Here is an 18,424-nt window from a genome sequence, read left to right on the forward strand (position 1 = left end):
ATCACACCACTTGGCCATTCTCTTTATTATCTAGGCTCTCTAGCCATGCCTATACTTTATACACAAAGCGCTGTACGACAGAAGATAACGCTAGTTACCAAATTGGTTAGTAGTGGTTCGAATATATTATGGTTGACTAATAAGGCGGGTTTCCACTATATGCGTGTGCCGTGTACACGAAAAATGTTCAGCTATGCTCAACAACAAGGTAACATGATAAATCGTGTGGTAAACTAACCTAAACAACCAATCACAGCAAAGGATTTATATGCACGTATGCGCTCACGTATTTAGTGGAAACCCGCCTTATATAGTTGTTTAGCCGAATTCACAGCTACCCGATGTCTTGATAACTTTGGTTATTACTGGTAACCAATATTGTTTAAAAGTTGAGCTACTCTCAATTCTTTTCTTGGTATACTCGGTTGCAACTTGGTTATTAGTTATTAGTACTTATTACATGATACCAAGAAAGTTACATCCAATCATGATGTGATTTGATTGACACGACACCACATATGACGTAGCTGCGTGAAGCCGGCTTTAGTTCATAACCGATAGTCGTGGTGATTACTATAACCATATTTAGGTAACCATCGCTGTCCACTATACGCGTGTGCAGTGTACACGAAAAATGTTCAGCTATGCCCAACAACACGGTAACGTGGTTATCGTGTGGTAACTTAACCTATGACTAACCAATCACAGCAGAGGATTTGTATGCACGTTGCACGTACACTCCTAAGCGTATAATGGCAACCCGCCTTAAATCGTGATAATATACCAATAAAAAAAAATGTGTTGTAATATTTTACATACCTAGTATTTTTAGTACAGTATTACAATATTTAAAGACGTATGCAAAGCCTACGAAGTCCCCGTGCCCCGGACAACATTATATTATTATCCCTAGCCTCTGAGTCTGATTACAGATCAGCAGTACACTATATAGACATCGGCACAAAATAATGTTCGGTTTTCTTAAATTTGCTTTAATATTATGTTGTGCGTAGACGTAGACAACACATGCGGGTTCGGCGTCCATTTAAGTATATCTCTATTAAAGTAAAACCGTAAACTGCACGTCACGGCGGACCAGACCCAATTCCGACGGCTCATGGCATCACACGTGTTTACCATGTTTCCGCCCGGCAGGAGTCTGCAGCCAGCGGTCTCGTTCGGTTCGGTTCGGTTACCCACTCGCGGGCCCCGCACGCCCACGGTACTTACAACCGGCGCCGATGTTTTCAGTGCTGACCGACCCTCTCGAACGTCAAGACATATATTTTCCGGTCCGCGACCGCGCACTCCAACACTCCGCTGCTGCGTACCTATATTATAGGGTATTATATTATACATGGTGTTGAAAAGTATATTACATTATATGTGACGAATTACCGAGGCGACTTTATATAGCGTATATGGAGCTCCAACAAATGCAGTCTCCGATAATCACAGTACGCGCTACCCTTAGTGACTCTTTTTCTTATATTTTAATTCGATTTACCGTCGACTCGTGTGTCATACATTGGTTTACAGTGTAGTTCGCGGGGCGACGACAAAGACGAACGATGAGATAGTAGTCAACAGTATTGTAAACCGTACCTACTACCGTCGTCGCCAACGATATCACTATGTTACTTTATCAATAGTTTTCGTATGATATTTATATTGTTATCATCACAACAGGTGTTATCGCTGGGCGCGGATATACTGCCCGAGTACAAGCTCCAGTCTCCCAAGATCCACAAGTGGACGATACTGCACTACAGCCCGTTCAAGGCGGTCTGGGATTGGATCATCCTGTTGCTGGTCATCTATACCGCCATATTCACACCATATTTCGCGGCTTTCCTGCTGAACGAACCGCACTTCAAAGGTCCCCGGCCGCTGAGGTTCAGCTTCGAAGACCCGCTGGTGGTGGTCGATTTTTTCGGTGAGTCTCCACTGGAGTTTCCACATACCCGCCGCGCGGTTCCCACAACAGTTTATACAATTGCAATAATTATTAATTATCCTGAATCCGTATACAAAACGTAGTATAGTATTGTGTTTTATGTTTTAATAATATGTAATGTAGGTGATGGTAGTGATCTTAATTATTATGATAATATATAGTCGTATGTACCTACTTCTATTATTATATATTGTCCGCGGGCCACTGCGTAACTTTATCAACCAACAATAGTTATTGCGTATAATCATCGTCTCTCGCGTTCGCCACCAATCGATTATTTCATTACAAATTCGTAGAAAACACACTATATATTCCCCGTCATAACAATATTATACACAGTACACACCGTTCACCCAGCCTAATATATAGGTACCTATGACGATTTTCTTCGATTCGGTTTCTGTTATCTGCCGTGTACCTATTATTATTGTGTACACGTATATAACGATGACTTCCGTTTTCAGTGGATATAACGTTCATAATAGACATCGCCATTAACTTCCGTACCACTTACGTGAATAAGAAAGACGAGGTGGTGTCGGCGCCCAGCAAGATTGCGTTGAATTATTTCCGCGGATGGTTCCTGATCGATTTAGTCGCCGCCATACCTTTCGACCTCTTGATCGCTGGGTCGTCGGCCGAGACGGACGAGGTACGATCTTTATATTTTACTCACTATAATATTACAATATTGTTGTATATTATATTATATAATATATAATATGTGGACTTCCACATCCGCGCGCAAAAGTGTCTACTCTCGTTCTTAATAATATAATATAATATAACCTATACCTACGAGTATGCGATATAAACAAATGGATGACGTATTATGACTGGGATTAGGGTGTTGACGAAATTAAAAGCTCTATAAAAAAAATGAATGCAAATACGACCAAAAGTATTAAATTTTGCACTTCGAACAATCAAATATCCGGTCTCATAAAATGCTTTCAAAAATAATTGTATTATTTATTATTCATTCGAAATACACGATGAATTATTTATATCAATAGACATTGCATGTTCATGCGTTTGCGTGCGCGTTGTGACACCAACAATAATACCTCGTAATCCGTACAGACAATAACGATATGATACGTAAACTATGTCTGTAAAATGTATATTATGATACACTCGTGTAGCGAGAACAGCTTGCGCGTACGTGTAAGCGGTAAATCTAATAATAAAAAAACACAATATTTTTAAACGTTTCTTTCTTTTAGTCTCTCTCTGCGCTTTTCGATCTCGACTATATAGTATAGAATCGCCCATCTTGAAAATTTGTTCTCTATAAAGATATGCGAAGTATAAAAATCAATTACACGCTGTACGTCACACCAATCGAATTTTTAATTTGGTCTGAAACGTGCACGACTAAAAGAAAACACATGCAAAAGTCATAAATAACATCCTAATCCTGATTATAACAAAGCATTAGAAAATAAACAATTTTTTTTAAATGTTAACATATTCACGTATTATAGTTTATAGGATATCCACATATATTTTATAACATATAATACGATGAAGATTGATGACCCAATTTCTAAGTAAACCTGAGTATACCGTGCTCAGTTATAGTGATAAATATCGTAAATAACCCTTTCGGGACAATATAAATTCATGCATGACAATATAATTTATCAAAATGTATACATCCCTTGAAGTTTTTGTAGTGTATTTTGGATTTTACTCGTTTGTTAGTCTACACGTGATTTGTATCATCCATTTGTTTATCAGCTATACGTTTTTTATCTGATATACGAAAAAAAATACAACTCGAATAATGCAATCCACATTATTAGAAGTTTAAAAAAATATAATATACTCGTGATGTTGAAGTCGAAATGGTCACCATTTCAGACCTAATTCATCACTACATATGCGGCTCGCGGTGAAAAATATATTATATAATGTTTCCCAATTTTACATGTTTTTATAGAGTAATTTTTTCTTAGCGAATAATTAGACAATAATATTTTTTATTATTATTATTATTATTATTATTATTATAGTCGTTAGATTGTGTGTTTCTAATATGACAATAATTATTATAGGTAATATAAATAATGTATAGTAGAACATATTATTATACAATATAAATACTTTATTATATCACAATAAATGTGGTTTTGACGACGTGACAATTATTATATTAAACTAGGAGTACACCGCAGCGTGGCTGTGCTTAAACATATTTATATTTATTATATCACCCTTAACAATAGTTTGATAATCGTTTCAGTTGACTCAGGAAACACAGAAGCCCGAAGAGGTTTGTTTGATCGGACAAAATATTTAGCGTAGTGCGTAGGTCTTAGAACTGACGTCGTAGACAATAGACATAATGTATGATAATAATATTTATTGTTATTATTATTATATGAAAGTAGTATTTCGTGTATTATATTATTATACAATTTTAAAAACACCGTAAAATAAGTAGTTAATTAGTTTTGGTATTTTGGTAGTATCGTGGTAATTTCGCGACTAGTATAATATGATACATTACCTATCACCTTTTAATTATTACTATTATTATCACGTATTTAGTACCTAATATATAATATAAATACACATTTTTTCAGTGTAACAATGATATTATGCATTAAAGCCTGTACCAGACAGTGACGGTGGACGAGTTTAGTTTTTGTTTCGTCTCATCATCGTCACTGGCGTATAATACGGGATAATCCGTTTAACGTAAGACGCTCATTATAATATTTTCAGTAAACACTAAAGTTTTTGAAAAATATTTCTTTTACATAATTTTAAACCATTATAAAATGCAACATTCCAGGAAAAAAGTTAGATTTTTACTATTTCTAGGTTTTTTACTCTTTTAAATGACAACATACGTTTTAAATTTCATAATCCGTAACAAAATATTATTCAGACTATTTTGATCTAGGTATGAAAATTGAATTTTCGCAAGTAGTTTATTCGTTGTAGGTACCTTAAAATATACTTATAATTCGTAAACTACTCGCCAAAAATGCGATTTTTTTAATATGTCAAAGTACTATGAAAAAATATTCCGGTTTAGAATTGCGAATCTAAAATACATGTTGTCATTAAAACAAATTAAGAAATAGTAAAACATATATTTTTTAGAAAAATGTTGTATTACAGCGGCTATTAAGCATATTAATACAAAATTAAGCATATATATGCAAAACAAATATTCTCTCAAAAATCTTAATACAGTTTTTGAAATAATTTTTTTTTGGTTTTCTCACGTTAATCGGATCGCCCGGCTTGGTGCGGTAGCGGTCTGGCTTGGGAGTCGAGATTTTGACAAACGCAATAAATTAATATAATTTATTTACGGCCATGATATACTTATAGCGTGCTACCAGCTGCTGTATATAAATATCAACACTAATAATAATATACATACCTATAATAGTATGGTAATATAAGACTTTAATAACACCCGATATCGCCCCGATGGCGACTGATACGATTGCAGACCACGACGCTCATCGGTCTCCTGAAGACCGCCAGGCTGCTGAGGCTGGTCAGGGTGGCGCGGAAGATCGACAGGTACTCAGAGTACGGTGCCGCGGTGCTCCTCCTGCTGATGGCCACGTTCGCTCTGATAGCCCACTGGTTGGCGTGCATATGGTACGCGATCGGGAACGCGGAGCGGCGTCACGTGGACAGCAAAGTGGGGTGGCTGGACATATTGGCCAACGACACGCACCAGTTTTACTCGCACAACAACACGGGTGGGCCGAGTATAAGGGTGAGTGATCCACGTGATAAGCCGAACGGCAAGCAATCTTCGAGCTGCATCCGGGTTGAAGTGTGTGTGTTTTCCGAACGTTTAAACCATCGTTTGAAATCGGAATTACGCAATGTTCGATATATTCTTTGTTTTTTATCTGACTCAAGTTTAAAATAATATTTTGATTTTATGATTTCCATACTGTTCTAAGATTTGTTCCCAATTATAATTTTAACATATAAATATATATTTTTTTTTAAGTATCAATTAGAAATGCATACCATTTTAATTATGATTTCTGCATAATACGCGAGAAACATTCAGTCATCGTTCGCGCGTTCCATATCATTCATCACTATGGGTGGCTGTGAAACAGGCCTAAGAAAACGAAATATTAGTAAACCTCATAATGATTTACAGATGAACCTCAAGTTATAGACCAATAACTGTTGAATTTTAAAATGAAATTAATTTTTTTTTAACTATAAATCGATTAGTGTAGGTATACCTAATAATATGCACAAAAAGATTAATTACTTTGAAATTAATAATTTTTTTAATTTTTTTCGATTTCACTATAGGTATATCGTATATGTTATAAATATCGTTAAGAAATATTCGATTTAAATTTCATGGATAATTTTTAACGAATTTTATCGACATGAAAAATAGATTTTCAATTTTTATTAAGCTCTGGTTTTAATCTTTTTTCGACCACCACACATTACAACTACCCGGAAAACACCTGTTGATCGATGTCATTGTAATCATTTGTTTTTTTTTTCCAGTCGAGATATATCACCGCGCTATACTTCACGTTCAGCTCGTTAACTTCCGTGGGGTTCGGAAACGTTGCGCCCAATACTGACGCGGAGAAAGCGTTCACCATATGCGTGATGCTCGTTGGATGTAAGTGAATAAAGATTGATGAAGTGCGATGTGTTGGGTTCTCTAGTGACGCATGACACATTATACACGAACATATACAATTTTTTTTTTGTCTTAGATTAGATTTTTTCCTTCTATTATTTTAGTTATCTTAAAAATAAAATAAAAAACCATGTTCTCGATTCGATCGGAGAAACGCGTATACTCTTCAGTCTTCACAGATATTCTATTATATAATATGTGGACACATTTGTATAAACTCGATTTAATTCGACACGAGCATTAATGTAAAACCGTGTTATTATTACTACACGGACGTTAAAAATAGATGTCTTATATTCTAACTTTTTTATTAAGATTTTTAATAAACTGAAATTTTTTTTATAGCACTGATGTATGCCAGTATATTTGGTAATGTATCCGCAATTATTCAAAGGTTATACTCTGGGACAGCAAGGTATCATACCCAAATGCTCAGGGTTAGAGAATTTATTAGATTTCATCAAATACCAAACCCGTTAAGGCAAAGGCTCGAAGAATATTTTCAAGTAATATTATAATCGATTTTTCCGAAATGTACATTGTAGAAATTATTTTTTTTACTTTATAGCATGCTTGGACTTACACTAATGGTATCGACATGAATAGTGTACTTAAGGGTTTCCCTGAATGTTTGCAAGCCGACATTTGTCTCCACCTTAACAGAAATTTGTTGAAAAATTGTTCAGCTTTCAACGGTGCATCGCCGGGATGTTTGAGGTAAATAACTCTAACGCAATGAGCTTACAATGTATATTACCTATTTATATATGTAAAATGTTAATGCAAATGTTTAGAGCACTATCTTTGAAATTCCGGACGACACATGCACCGCCCGGTGATACTTTAGTGCATCAAGGAGACGTGCTCACCTCTTTGTATTTCATATCACGTGGTTCCATTGAAATATTAAAAGACAATGTAGTAATGGCCATATTAAGTGAGTGTTTATACGTTAATTTTTCTTTAAAATATGAATTAATGGTGATGATTTAATTTATTTTAGGTAAAAACGATATATTTGGGGAAAATCCATGCAAGCATGCCACTATTGGAAAATCGTGTTGCAACGTACGAGCATTGACCTACTGTGATCTTCACAAGATCGATAGAAACGATTTGCTCGAGGTCTTAGATTTGTATCCAGAATTTTATCATTCGTTTAAAGAAAATCTGGAGATAACATACTATATGAGAGATGTGAGTAAATAAGCTCATTTGCTATATGAACAAATTATAAAATAAATATTTGTTTTGGCACCTAGGAAACACAAGTAGGCGTGGATCCTAGAGCTGGCAGGTTTAGCGGAAAAATCAGGTCAAGATCTAGTTCCCAGGAACCAATCGGAGGCACGGCCAATGTTGGTGCGACAAAAAAATATTATCATAGCTTTCATCGAGGGGTATCTGAAAGTTGTATTGGACCATCAGAGCCACTAAGAGATGATACAAATGAAAATGATAACGTTATGTCCGAGTTCAACAACAAGTGAGTCGCGTTTAGTATTTATTTATTTTTCATACATTTATGAAGAGTGTGTTATGAATAATATTAAAATAAATATTTACAGTGAGAAGTATGCAGAAGGTCATGGCATTTTAGAATTTTCTACTGATAAAGCTGGTCAAGACGTTACGCCGATGAATTTAAAATTTGATGACGAAGCAATACAGAATCGAGGATCAACCTTAAATTCAATATCCGGTGAGTACATTCGTATTTCTTTTATCTAACTCTTATTTTAAATAAGTATTTTCTTTGTGTCAATAACGACAAGTATAAAATATAATAATACTTACAGATAATATAGTCAATGATTAGACGAAGGACGGCAAAGCTGTTTTTAGAACCTTTTTTCTCCTTCGATTGTATTGTTTTGATTAATTTTATTAATATATAGCTTGTACGATAAAGGTTAGCTGGGATAGTATGACCTAAGCTTTGTTATGCGCTTTGTACCCAACAATTAATAGCATTTCCTTTAAGGTGAATGATTATTATTCGTTATTTTTCTTGTTTGGGCGGGTTCAGGCATGTTCAGCCAACTCAAACGTAGTGTGACCGACATTCGCTTGCATGGCCTATCGCAAAAACCACATGGCAGGGACGAGGAGAATGGGAAACCTGGTAAATAAATGGGATAAACATAATGTATACGCAGTATAAAATAAAAATATTATTTTTGTACCAACGTGAATTTCTGTTTTTACACTCATACATATAGGAACCTCTGGTGGTTTAAGGACATCGACATCTCACAAACACTTGTTCGCATCTCAGTGTAACGAGAATCAACCACTTCTTGATCACCAGTTACCTAGTAAGAATTGTATTAATTAAATGTCAACATTTGAAACATTCCTCGACTAAATATGACGTCAATAAATTGTTTAGTTTCAGAGTCTACTGTGTTGCATCAACATCACAAAGACAACTGTAGCGAGCACACCAGTGTACAGAACATGTCAGCAGCTGGTTTCAGTACGACTGCATCGTCACATTATGGGACCCCAACAGCCCAGAGCCCCTTACATTCCGCTTGTAAAGCACAAACCCCACCATTTCCCACCACATCTAGTAAATAATCTTAATTAATTACAATAATTATGACAAAAACTGAACACATAAAATTCTCGTAATTTTTATTTTATAATATACATACACTGAAATTAACATTAAACTCTGCAGGAGGTAAAATATACTAAGATATTAATATTAAATATTTCAAAAAATTAAAAATATACACTTACTTTCACTGGAGAAAATATTTTAAGACACTAGGGAGACTGTTACATAGAGGTGTATAATACGGCATATTTTAATTTACACAGTTTTTATCAGCTTTTCGAACATATATATTAAGATTCCATAGGTACTCTCATTTTGCGTTAAATAATAAAAATGAATAATATATTAATTTATAATGATTTTATCAACTAGTGTCTGTGATCGCTGATAATACGACTGTGATAACGCCTCCATCACCGCAACGTGTCATAACATGTTCGCAGTGTGGGCACTCCGATGTGCATTATCGTATAGACCGACTATCCAAGCAGCTCGATAACTTGGAACTGTCCGTTTCTAGTGATATCAAAACGATATTGCATATACTCAAACATAAGAATGGCGAATTGTTAACAACAGAAGTGAGTAAATATGTACATATCTATAGATAAAATGTCTACCTATTGATATTTATTGAATCATGTTCTAGTGGTGGATCCAGGGAGGGAAGTAAATGGGCATTTGCCTTGGTAGTTCCCATATGTCTTACACTATGTTGGGCCAATTTCATAGCCAAATTTTTAGCCTTTTTTTACTTTTGCCACCCTCCAGAAAAAAAATTAAGCACTGGATCCACCACTGCCACGTTTGTATTTAATCAATAAAATAAAAATGCACGCAATCAAAAAATTATAATTATTTTTAGTCTCGGCCAGATGGATGTAGATTACGGCCGTCGCCTATAAAGAAGACATCGAGCATAAGCGATCACTTGCCTAGACCCACGTTGGCCGTTAAATTTAGGCGAGGACAATTATTAATTACACATACACTATTATAATAATAGTTATTATACTATAAGGTACCCACAGTTAATATTCTTATTTAATTTTACATTTATTGTGTTATAGAAGTTCATCACAAGATGAAATGAAAAGCGATAGCCGGTGTCGACAGCAAGCGTCTCCAATAAGGCAATCGTCTGATCCTCAAGCCACCATTCCAAGGCGAAGCTATTCCCAGCCTCACGATCTCTGTCAGGTATGACGTTAATTTTGTTTAATGCTATAAAAAATAATTTCTACATCAAAGTACCTTATTATTTCGTAAAACATTACACAGGATACCTACATTACTTTTAATGTTATTCCTACACAGATATGTTCAGATTAATAATTAATTATTATATTATAATCTTCAGGAATTGTTAAGTTATTTATATTATTCAAAACAATAATCAAAACAATTTTCTTAATCTACACCTTTTAATATTGGTCGGTAGGATTGGTGGCCGGTGGGTAATATTGGTTTGTGGAATGCAAAAAACCACAATCAAAAGAAAATATTCCGTTTTAAAATTTGACTTGGTATACCTAGGTAGGTTCCTACTTACCTGTAAATAATATCAATACAATAACATTATTACGAAAAGCAAATAAGGTACAAGGCATTTGATAATAAACAATTCTGACATCAAACGAAAATAATTTATAACAACGAAAGCCGAAAAGGATTTTGTGAAAATCCATTGTAATAACGTCGATAGTCCAGGTATATTGAGGGGAAATAACAACATTATTGTACTACAAGTAATAATGGTGCTAAAGATAAAGCCCCGGGACAGTGTAAATACTAATAACAATGTCGAATTGTTTTCACGGGTACTGACCGTATACTGAAATTAACGTCATTTTAAACACTGATAAATCAATGAAACGCTAACAGATTTACTTATTATAGTTGATTCTTAAACATCAAAAACTATGCAGATGTAAATCGTTAAATATAATGGCATAAGAGTACCTATCACAGTAAATGAACATCCATGCACATAGGAGAACCTTTTTAGACAGTTAAATTTCAAAACAATAAAAATAATTTGACAATTTGACAATTTGTCTACATTCCTATCATAACATTTACCTAATATAACTAATAGAGACATGTTGTATAACCGCGAAAATCGAACACTGCAGAGAAATGCCATCAAATAATATATTTTGGTTCTTTAATTTAAATTTATCAGCTATATTTTTTAATTAAAAAACCCGGTATATTACATTATTATATACCTATATAACCGATGGTGTGAAGTTTTGAACAATTTTTTTTTCATTTTAAAATGAATAATTTGCTATATTACATCTAATGTAGTTATCCCATAGTAATAATGTCTATATAAATACCATTTCACATTTTAATTATCAATTTTGTTTTTTTAACCGTGAATTTTAATTCGGTTAAAAGCATTTGTAAGAATATTATTTTTAAAGTTGTTGTTTTTTTAAGATATAAATTATTCTTTTTATTTGGTCTTTACTGTTACACAAAATATTTATTATTCATCCCGACATTAATACCACTAGCCGGACATAAAATGACAGACTAATTCGACCAATTTTACGACTTATTGAAAGCTATATAGTATTTATTAAATATTTATAGAATAGTTTATTTTTACATTATTTTAATCTTGGGTTGAATGGAATAGTTTAGACTAGAGTTCTTATATTTCATGAAAACTGAATAAAATGTAAAGTAGAGACTAAAGCATCGCGCTCTTTCAATGACCCAAGTGTACTTGAAAAAGTCAAGAGTTTTAGAAACGAATAGTGTTTTTTCTGTGTCAATTGTGCTTGAGTCATCAACATTTTTAAAAAGATCAAAAAATTATGCTATCGTATATTATAGTGACCGAGACACCGAGTACAATGAAATGCAAAACTACAAGCTTTCATTTAATTTCATAAGTCGTAAAAATATATAAATATATAGTTAAATACAATAATTAATGCATATTGTTGTTGCAGTAGGTACCTAATATATTGCAATTGCAGCATCATTTAATCTACTTTGACCGATTGTATCAAACAACAAAATTATACAGCATAGATATATATCGTCTAATACAATCAAACCCGATTTCGGCGGATACATATAATTAAGTATCGGTATATATTGTGGTAAAAATACGACATGTGTCAGTGTGTTGAATACAAACCATAACATTGGATTCGCTCGCTAGGTCGGCAAACTGCAGTGTCCATGGTGTAACAACTTTTATTACCGACTATAAAATCGTCATACGCTCCGTTAGTATTTGATTCGGCCATCTGCAATATACCTATATGCATCACAGGTCGTATCGGAGATTAAATAAAGTGCACACAACTATTTAGACCCGATTCCTTGGCAATATCTTGGAAACATTCAACGTCAGTGATGTATTGATCGTGTTCACCGACCTGCAGCAGTATATATTTTTATTAGTTCGTTTGTGCGTATTGTCTAGTCTAGTCGTCTTTAACCACGGTTAGTCATGGTGTGAGCTTCAGAATTGGGTCACGATACGTACCTATACTCTCAAAAACAAGAAAACAGATTTAAATCTTAAACTTATGTAGAATAGATAATGCCTATGGAATTTGTATTTGATCGATTTCGTTCCAATTCAGCCTCAGCCGACTGTGTAGTATAGTAATAAATAATATTATGGTCTCAAACAGAACACGTATTATTAAAGTATGACCTACTACAAATGGTGTGTTGACATTGATTTATCCCGTCTAGTTCCCCGACATGAGAGTTGCAAAAAAAATTTTTTTTCTAATATTATCATCAAAATGGGTCGCGAATCCGAAATGGTTGAATACTATACTATTCCTGGTCTATATTATACTAAAGACTGTTTAATGACGGACTGTGATGACAACGATCCTGTGGACGTATAATATATTATCTTTGCTCGGAGAGAACTGTCTGGCAGTTTTATTATTTTCAGATGTCGACCCTAAAATGATTGCATCATATAGTACTTGTATACACCATCTGATCTCGGTACTAAAAATATGAGTCACGCATAGCTTTAGATATTATAATATACGTATATTATTAACGTAAGGTATTTCTAAAAAGTCTGCAAAAAAAATATTAACCAATAGATGGATAAATAATATTAAACAAACATTTGATAGTTGAATTTTAGCTGACTTTTTTTATAATTGATTCAAATGCAACAAAAGTATTATTTATTATAATTTTACATAGTTTATTAAAGCTTAAATTATGATCGGGGTTTTTGCTTTTATAGTATTAAAAAAAAATCCATTAAGTGATTAACGAGAATAATAATAATACTATTTATGTACACGTTTAGTTCTATTGGTATCATTATTATAATTGATTTTACATAATAACTGAACATAATATAATATGTGTTTACAGACCCAACAGAGTCGTTTTATAAGGGAAACGCCATCGGCTAACCTATTCGATGTATCCAAGTGAGTATACTGCTACTTCAATATAATAATATATGTAGACATATAGATATAACGTACAAACTTATAACATTTCGGAATGTGAAAAAGAAAATAATACAAATGATTAAAAGATATTATTATTATTTATTATTAGTAATACAAATTAAGGCTCAGACAAGTATAAAATACAAATTTTTATAAAGTACAATTTATACCAACTCCGAAAATTATTTAATACTTTTCAAAAGATTCCGAATAAATAAAATAAGTTTTACATCACATATTACACATTTCTACACATTTTTCTATTTTCCCATATTTGTGTGCATATTATATTGGAGAATAAAACTTTTTATACCAGAAAAACGAACTAAATCAATGTGTTTCCCATTCCATGTAATACAAATGTAACCTAATGTAAAATGTAAATATGTAGTTTTATTGGTATGCATATTATTATACACGAATCAACCAATTATACCTACCTAACTAGAAATTGTCATACTCTTAAAATTTTTATTTTTGAAAATACCTACTAAAAATTACAATTATTTCGTAGGTATATTACATGTTACACAGTTTGATCTTAATGGTAACATAGAACTCTATGGTTACCCATGTATTTCGTTGTTTTAAAATCTTATTGTACAAAGATATATATTCATTTCATAATAACGATATAAATTATATACATCATAATATTGTCATGCGTATAGGGATGTCATAAAGTTAAAAAATATAAACGACCGACCGAAGAATCTGTCCCTCAGTGTTCCTTCGAGTTAAACGTAACTCTAAACATTAAAAATTCCTACGACAGTGGGCGATAGCGCCCCCCCCCCCTTCCCACATTGGGTATTTTTAATGCGAATACGTCGTCTACGACATATTAACCGAACAATCCGAACATCGAAACAACAATAATAATCGGCCCTTGTAATTAAAGATTACAAAAAAAAAAAAAACCACAAGACAACAACTACTATCGTATACATAGTATATTGTAACAAACGTTTCTTATGCACACGATATAATATTATAGCGTGGCGACCGCTGCCGACGCCACACCACCGGTGGCCAGTCTGAAACGACAGCAGTTCGCCAGCTTGCGGTGTACGACGAGTTGTTCCAGCGACGAAGGCAACGTAATAGAGTTCACGCCACTGGCGCCACTGGCCAGGCTGGACTCGTTGCACGAAATGGTAAGCGATACCGTGCCATATATATATTTTAGGATCATATAAAATATATGTTTTTGTGCACATTACAGTACGTACGTATTATTGCTATTGTTTTTGTAAAATACATAGATGGGACCTAGACTCCCGATATCGAACTGCCGCAGTGCCCGGCGGTTTGGGCGGTCGGGCGTACGGGGGGGGGGGGGGGGTAGGTGCGAGAGGTAAGGGACATGGTTACGGCTTTTACCAGTCTGCTTTTCGACGATTGGCGGAGGAAATGTGTTCATATCGGCTTTTCATATTTCGATTTCGTGCCGGGGTCGTGGCCTCCAGCTGACAAAAACACTACCGCAGCTTACTGCCGCGTTCGCGATAGGTACAATAAAAGCATAAAACCAATAACGACGAACCGTTTGAAGGAATCAAAAAATAGTCAGTTGTCGGTATTGCTTTGTAAAAGCTACCCCGTCCATCGTGCCGGCCGTATGTCGTAAGGCGTACGACGGGAGCGCGCAAACTATATGTAACACTCAAGCAGACTTTTTGTGACATTTTCCCTTACGAGGACGTTAAACGCAGATATTTATCGACTCTGTTTTACAAGTGCGTAGCATGGAAAATTCGCATCAAGATATTTTGTTAGTTTAAAAATAAGAGTGAATCGACTTGTCATGAAACTTGTTGGAATAAGCACACCATCTGTGTTTGCTTATTGGTTTTTTTGTATGATGATTCAGTTTTTTGATTAAGTTATGGAAATAATTTACGCTGTATTAAATACACAAAACGATTTTCTTTTTTTTTTTATAGGCTAATTATACATTGGTATTTGGTGACATTTATATATATATATTGCATCACACGTAGTTCGCATAGGGGACCGCCAGGCCGTTTTCATATAATATTATACTGAACGGTGCTCGTTATCAACACCGAGGTGCACGTCTAGATCTTATCCATACCCTGCAGATGCGTCCCATAAATCGCCATATTTATGTTTCTGGTACTAAACCACCAGAGTTAATTTAAGTGTATCATCACTAATAAAACACCCCCAACCCCATCGTTGAAAATGTCTGAGCACGCAGTGGTCGAATGACTTACCTAATCAATAATCATTAGGCGTACTATACGACAAAAGATGCGTATCGAACAGACATTATGACAAATATCACCGCTCACATATAATATGTAACACACGACTGCACACTCACGCACTTACTGATTAAGATTCGCACGATCAATTAATGTTGTATCAAGTGCTTACTAATTGAATTTTGTTCGTCTCGCAGGATACATCAGAGACGCAGAGTCGTACGAGCAGTACGACGGCCAGTCCAACACACCAACAACAACAAGGAACCGGCTTCTAGCGTCACCACAAACTCTGACGAGGGCGCGATCATAATATATTCACGAGCTTGTTTTTGACTCTTCGTTTCAATTTTGTTTTCTTTCGTTTTTTTTTTTTTACATAAATCACGAAAAGCTTTGCTCTCGAGTAAAATATACGTACATCCACTATGTTGACATTTTTATTCGTAAACACACGTTTTTAAAGAAAAAAAATAACAAAAAAATAATTTATCTAGTGTTATTTTTGTTAAAACTTATCTACGGTTTTTATATACGCTGTAAAAAAAAAGACGAATAATTTTTTATAGGGGTTTTAGAAGATCGAATTTCATTTTAGATAGACAAGTGTCGACGGGGAACTATATATAATAAAATATTATATTATATTGTACTTGGTTTTTATTATGTAAACTACGAAATATTGAATTTTTATATTTTTAATTTTAGGCATAATTTAATTATTTTTTATCAATAGCAATTTCCAAAACACACCTTGCTTTTTAGAAAGCCATTTGTACATTTTTTTTTTTTTGTAATAGTAAATAATTAATGTTTGTTCATTAATTACCTGTTCTATCATTGTCACCGAACCCAGCTTCCACTCATTTATCTGATACTCAATTATTTCGTTATTGCCTATCTGTGTACCTACTGCATCGATATTGTTTAAAATCAGGCCCGTGTTTGTTACTCATAAATGCACTAAATTCTTCCTTTCCGTATTTGTCAATGTATTTTCCCATTTTTTGTAGACTTCAAACCTCGCTTTTTATGTATTATTTTTCCGGTATATTAATTGTGGTTCTACAAAATTATGATATTATGCTAACAATTGTCTGTGCAATAATAATAATAATAATAACAATAATAATGATTGTTTATATCCACGTGCTCACGTTAATTATTGTAAAATTTTTACATTTTATATTTTATAAGTAAACAAAAAAAAAATAATTATTAATGAACACCAATATAATTCCTGTTACAATTTGTTTACCACCGTCAATATTTTATTTTATAACGTTTTGTTATTATAAACTATATATTATTAAAAACAATCAACTGTATTGTAGTTTTAAACAAACAAATTCAAAATTTGCAACGAGACGCAAAACAATATTTATATAATGACTGTTGTATCAACTATAATCAATCGAAATAAACTGTAGTAAAATACAACTTATTGATCCTATTTGAATAAATACATTCATCTTGAAACGTATGTATTGCAATAAAAATTAATTTCAAAAAATTTTAAGTTTTCAACCATAAAACCAATGTTCGAATGAAAATGTTCCTCATGCAAAAAATATCTTGAAGGAATAATATTCATGATTTATTACTGAGAATGTTAAAGTGTATTATAGTAAATTATTTAAACTATTGAGTAAGTATAACCTAAATAATTTCTTTTTTTAAATAATTTTGTAGATGACAAGGTACCTTTATCATAGGTTAGGTACTTGTTTTTAGTGTTTTTACTTGCAAATAGTGTTATATTGTTCTAAAATTAATAATGTATTAAGAGGACTCCACACGGTTATGTGTTGTCTTACAAACTTACAAAATGTCGAATTTTATGTTCACAATAATACATTTCACTCTGTAATTTCTGAAATCAGAGTGAATTGTGCAAATAATATACAGTTTTAAAATGGTCATGACTAACCTACTTTAAAAGCCCTAGATAATATTCTTGCCTTTAAATTTTGTAAGAGGGAAGTTCACACTAATTTTAGAAATTATGGAGTAAACTGTATTATTGTAAAATTTGCCATGTTATACATTTGTAAGGTGACAAATGACAACAATTGCCTGTATCGCGTCCTCTTAAGTATTAAGCATACATTTCATGCCCATTGACTAATAGTGTGCTCTAAAAAGGATAGATTATGTTTTTACTAAACAAAAATCAAGGAAATTGAGGTTGAGATCACTTAAATAAAAAAGTATTCAAAGAATAAAATTATAATGATATTTGAAATACAATTTAAAAATTGGAACAGTAAAATTTAAAAAATTTAAATTATTAAATAATATCTAATCTTCACTGGTTAGTATAATTATATTAAATTAAAATGTATTGCTATTTTACTTTAAATTAACATTATTTCTTCTGAACAATATTAGTCTACCTACACTAAATTACAGAGAAACTATTAATACTTAATAAAATATTTTAGGAATTCATAAGCTACATTTTTTATAAATTTAATTAATTAATTGTTATTTATATAAAAACAATATTGAACATTATAATAAAACACACCTACCTATTGT

The 18,424-nt window shown here is 33.1% G+C and overlaps 1 protein-coding gene across 6 annotated transcripts in view; it reads left to right on the forward strand.

Moving 5' to 3' along the window:
* Positions 1-17,345, forward strand: part of LOC111032176 (potassium voltage-gated channel subfamily H member 2) — a 128,799-nt gene extending 111,454 nt beyond the window's left edge. For 4 of the 6 annotated variants that reach the window (XM_022312412.1, XM_022312410.1, XM_022312414.1 and 1 more), the window contains 20 exons: positions 1,690-1,936; positions 2,422-2,609; positions 4,206-4,235; positions 5,433-5,708; positions 6,479-6,599; positions 6,966-7,126; positions 7,189-7,337; positions 7,415-7,557; positions 7,624-7,817; positions 7,883-8,106; positions 8,189-8,322; positions 8,650-8,745; positions 8,843-8,938; positions 9,013-9,195; positions 9,559-9,767; positions 10,052-10,149; positions 10,257-10,386; positions 13,570-13,628; positions 14,650-14,809; positions 16,081-17,345. In XM_022312412.1, coding sequence (XP_022168104.1) covers positions 1,690-1,936; positions 2,422-2,609; positions 4,206-4,235; positions 5,433-5,708; positions 6,479-6,599; positions 6,966-7,126; positions 7,189-7,337; positions 7,415-7,557; positions 7,624-7,817; positions 7,883-8,106; positions 8,189-8,322; positions 8,650-8,745; positions 8,843-8,938; positions 9,013-9,195; positions 9,559-9,767; positions 10,052-10,149; positions 10,257-10,386; positions 13,570-13,628; positions 14,650-14,809; positions 16,081-16,161 — 2,979 coding nt within the window. In that variant the 3' untranslated portion in view covers positions 16,162-17,345. The remainder of the gene's footprint in view (positions 1-1,689; positions 1,937-2,421; positions 2,610-4,205; positions 4,236-5,432; positions 5,709-6,478; positions 6,600-6,965; positions 7,127-7,188; positions 7,338-7,414; positions 7,558-7,623; positions 7,818-7,882; positions 8,107-8,188; positions 8,323-8,649; positions 8,746-8,842; positions 8,939-9,012; positions 9,196-9,558; positions 9,768-10,051; positions 10,150-10,256; positions 10,387-13,569; positions 13,629-14,649; positions 14,810-16,080) is intronic. The other 2 variants (XM_022312415.1, XM_022312413.1) reach the window with 2 other exon arrangements.
* Positions 17,346-18,424: the final 1,079 nt, after the last annotated feature.

The sequence above is a fragment of the Myzus persicae genome, unplaced genomic scaffold (genome assembly GCF_001856785.1).
Source record: "Myzus persicae strain clone G006 unplaced genomic scaffold, MPER_G0061.0, whole genome shotgun sequence".
Taxonomy (NCBI): Eukaryota; Metazoa; Arthropoda; class Insecta; order Hemiptera; family Aphididae; genus Myzus; species Myzus persicae.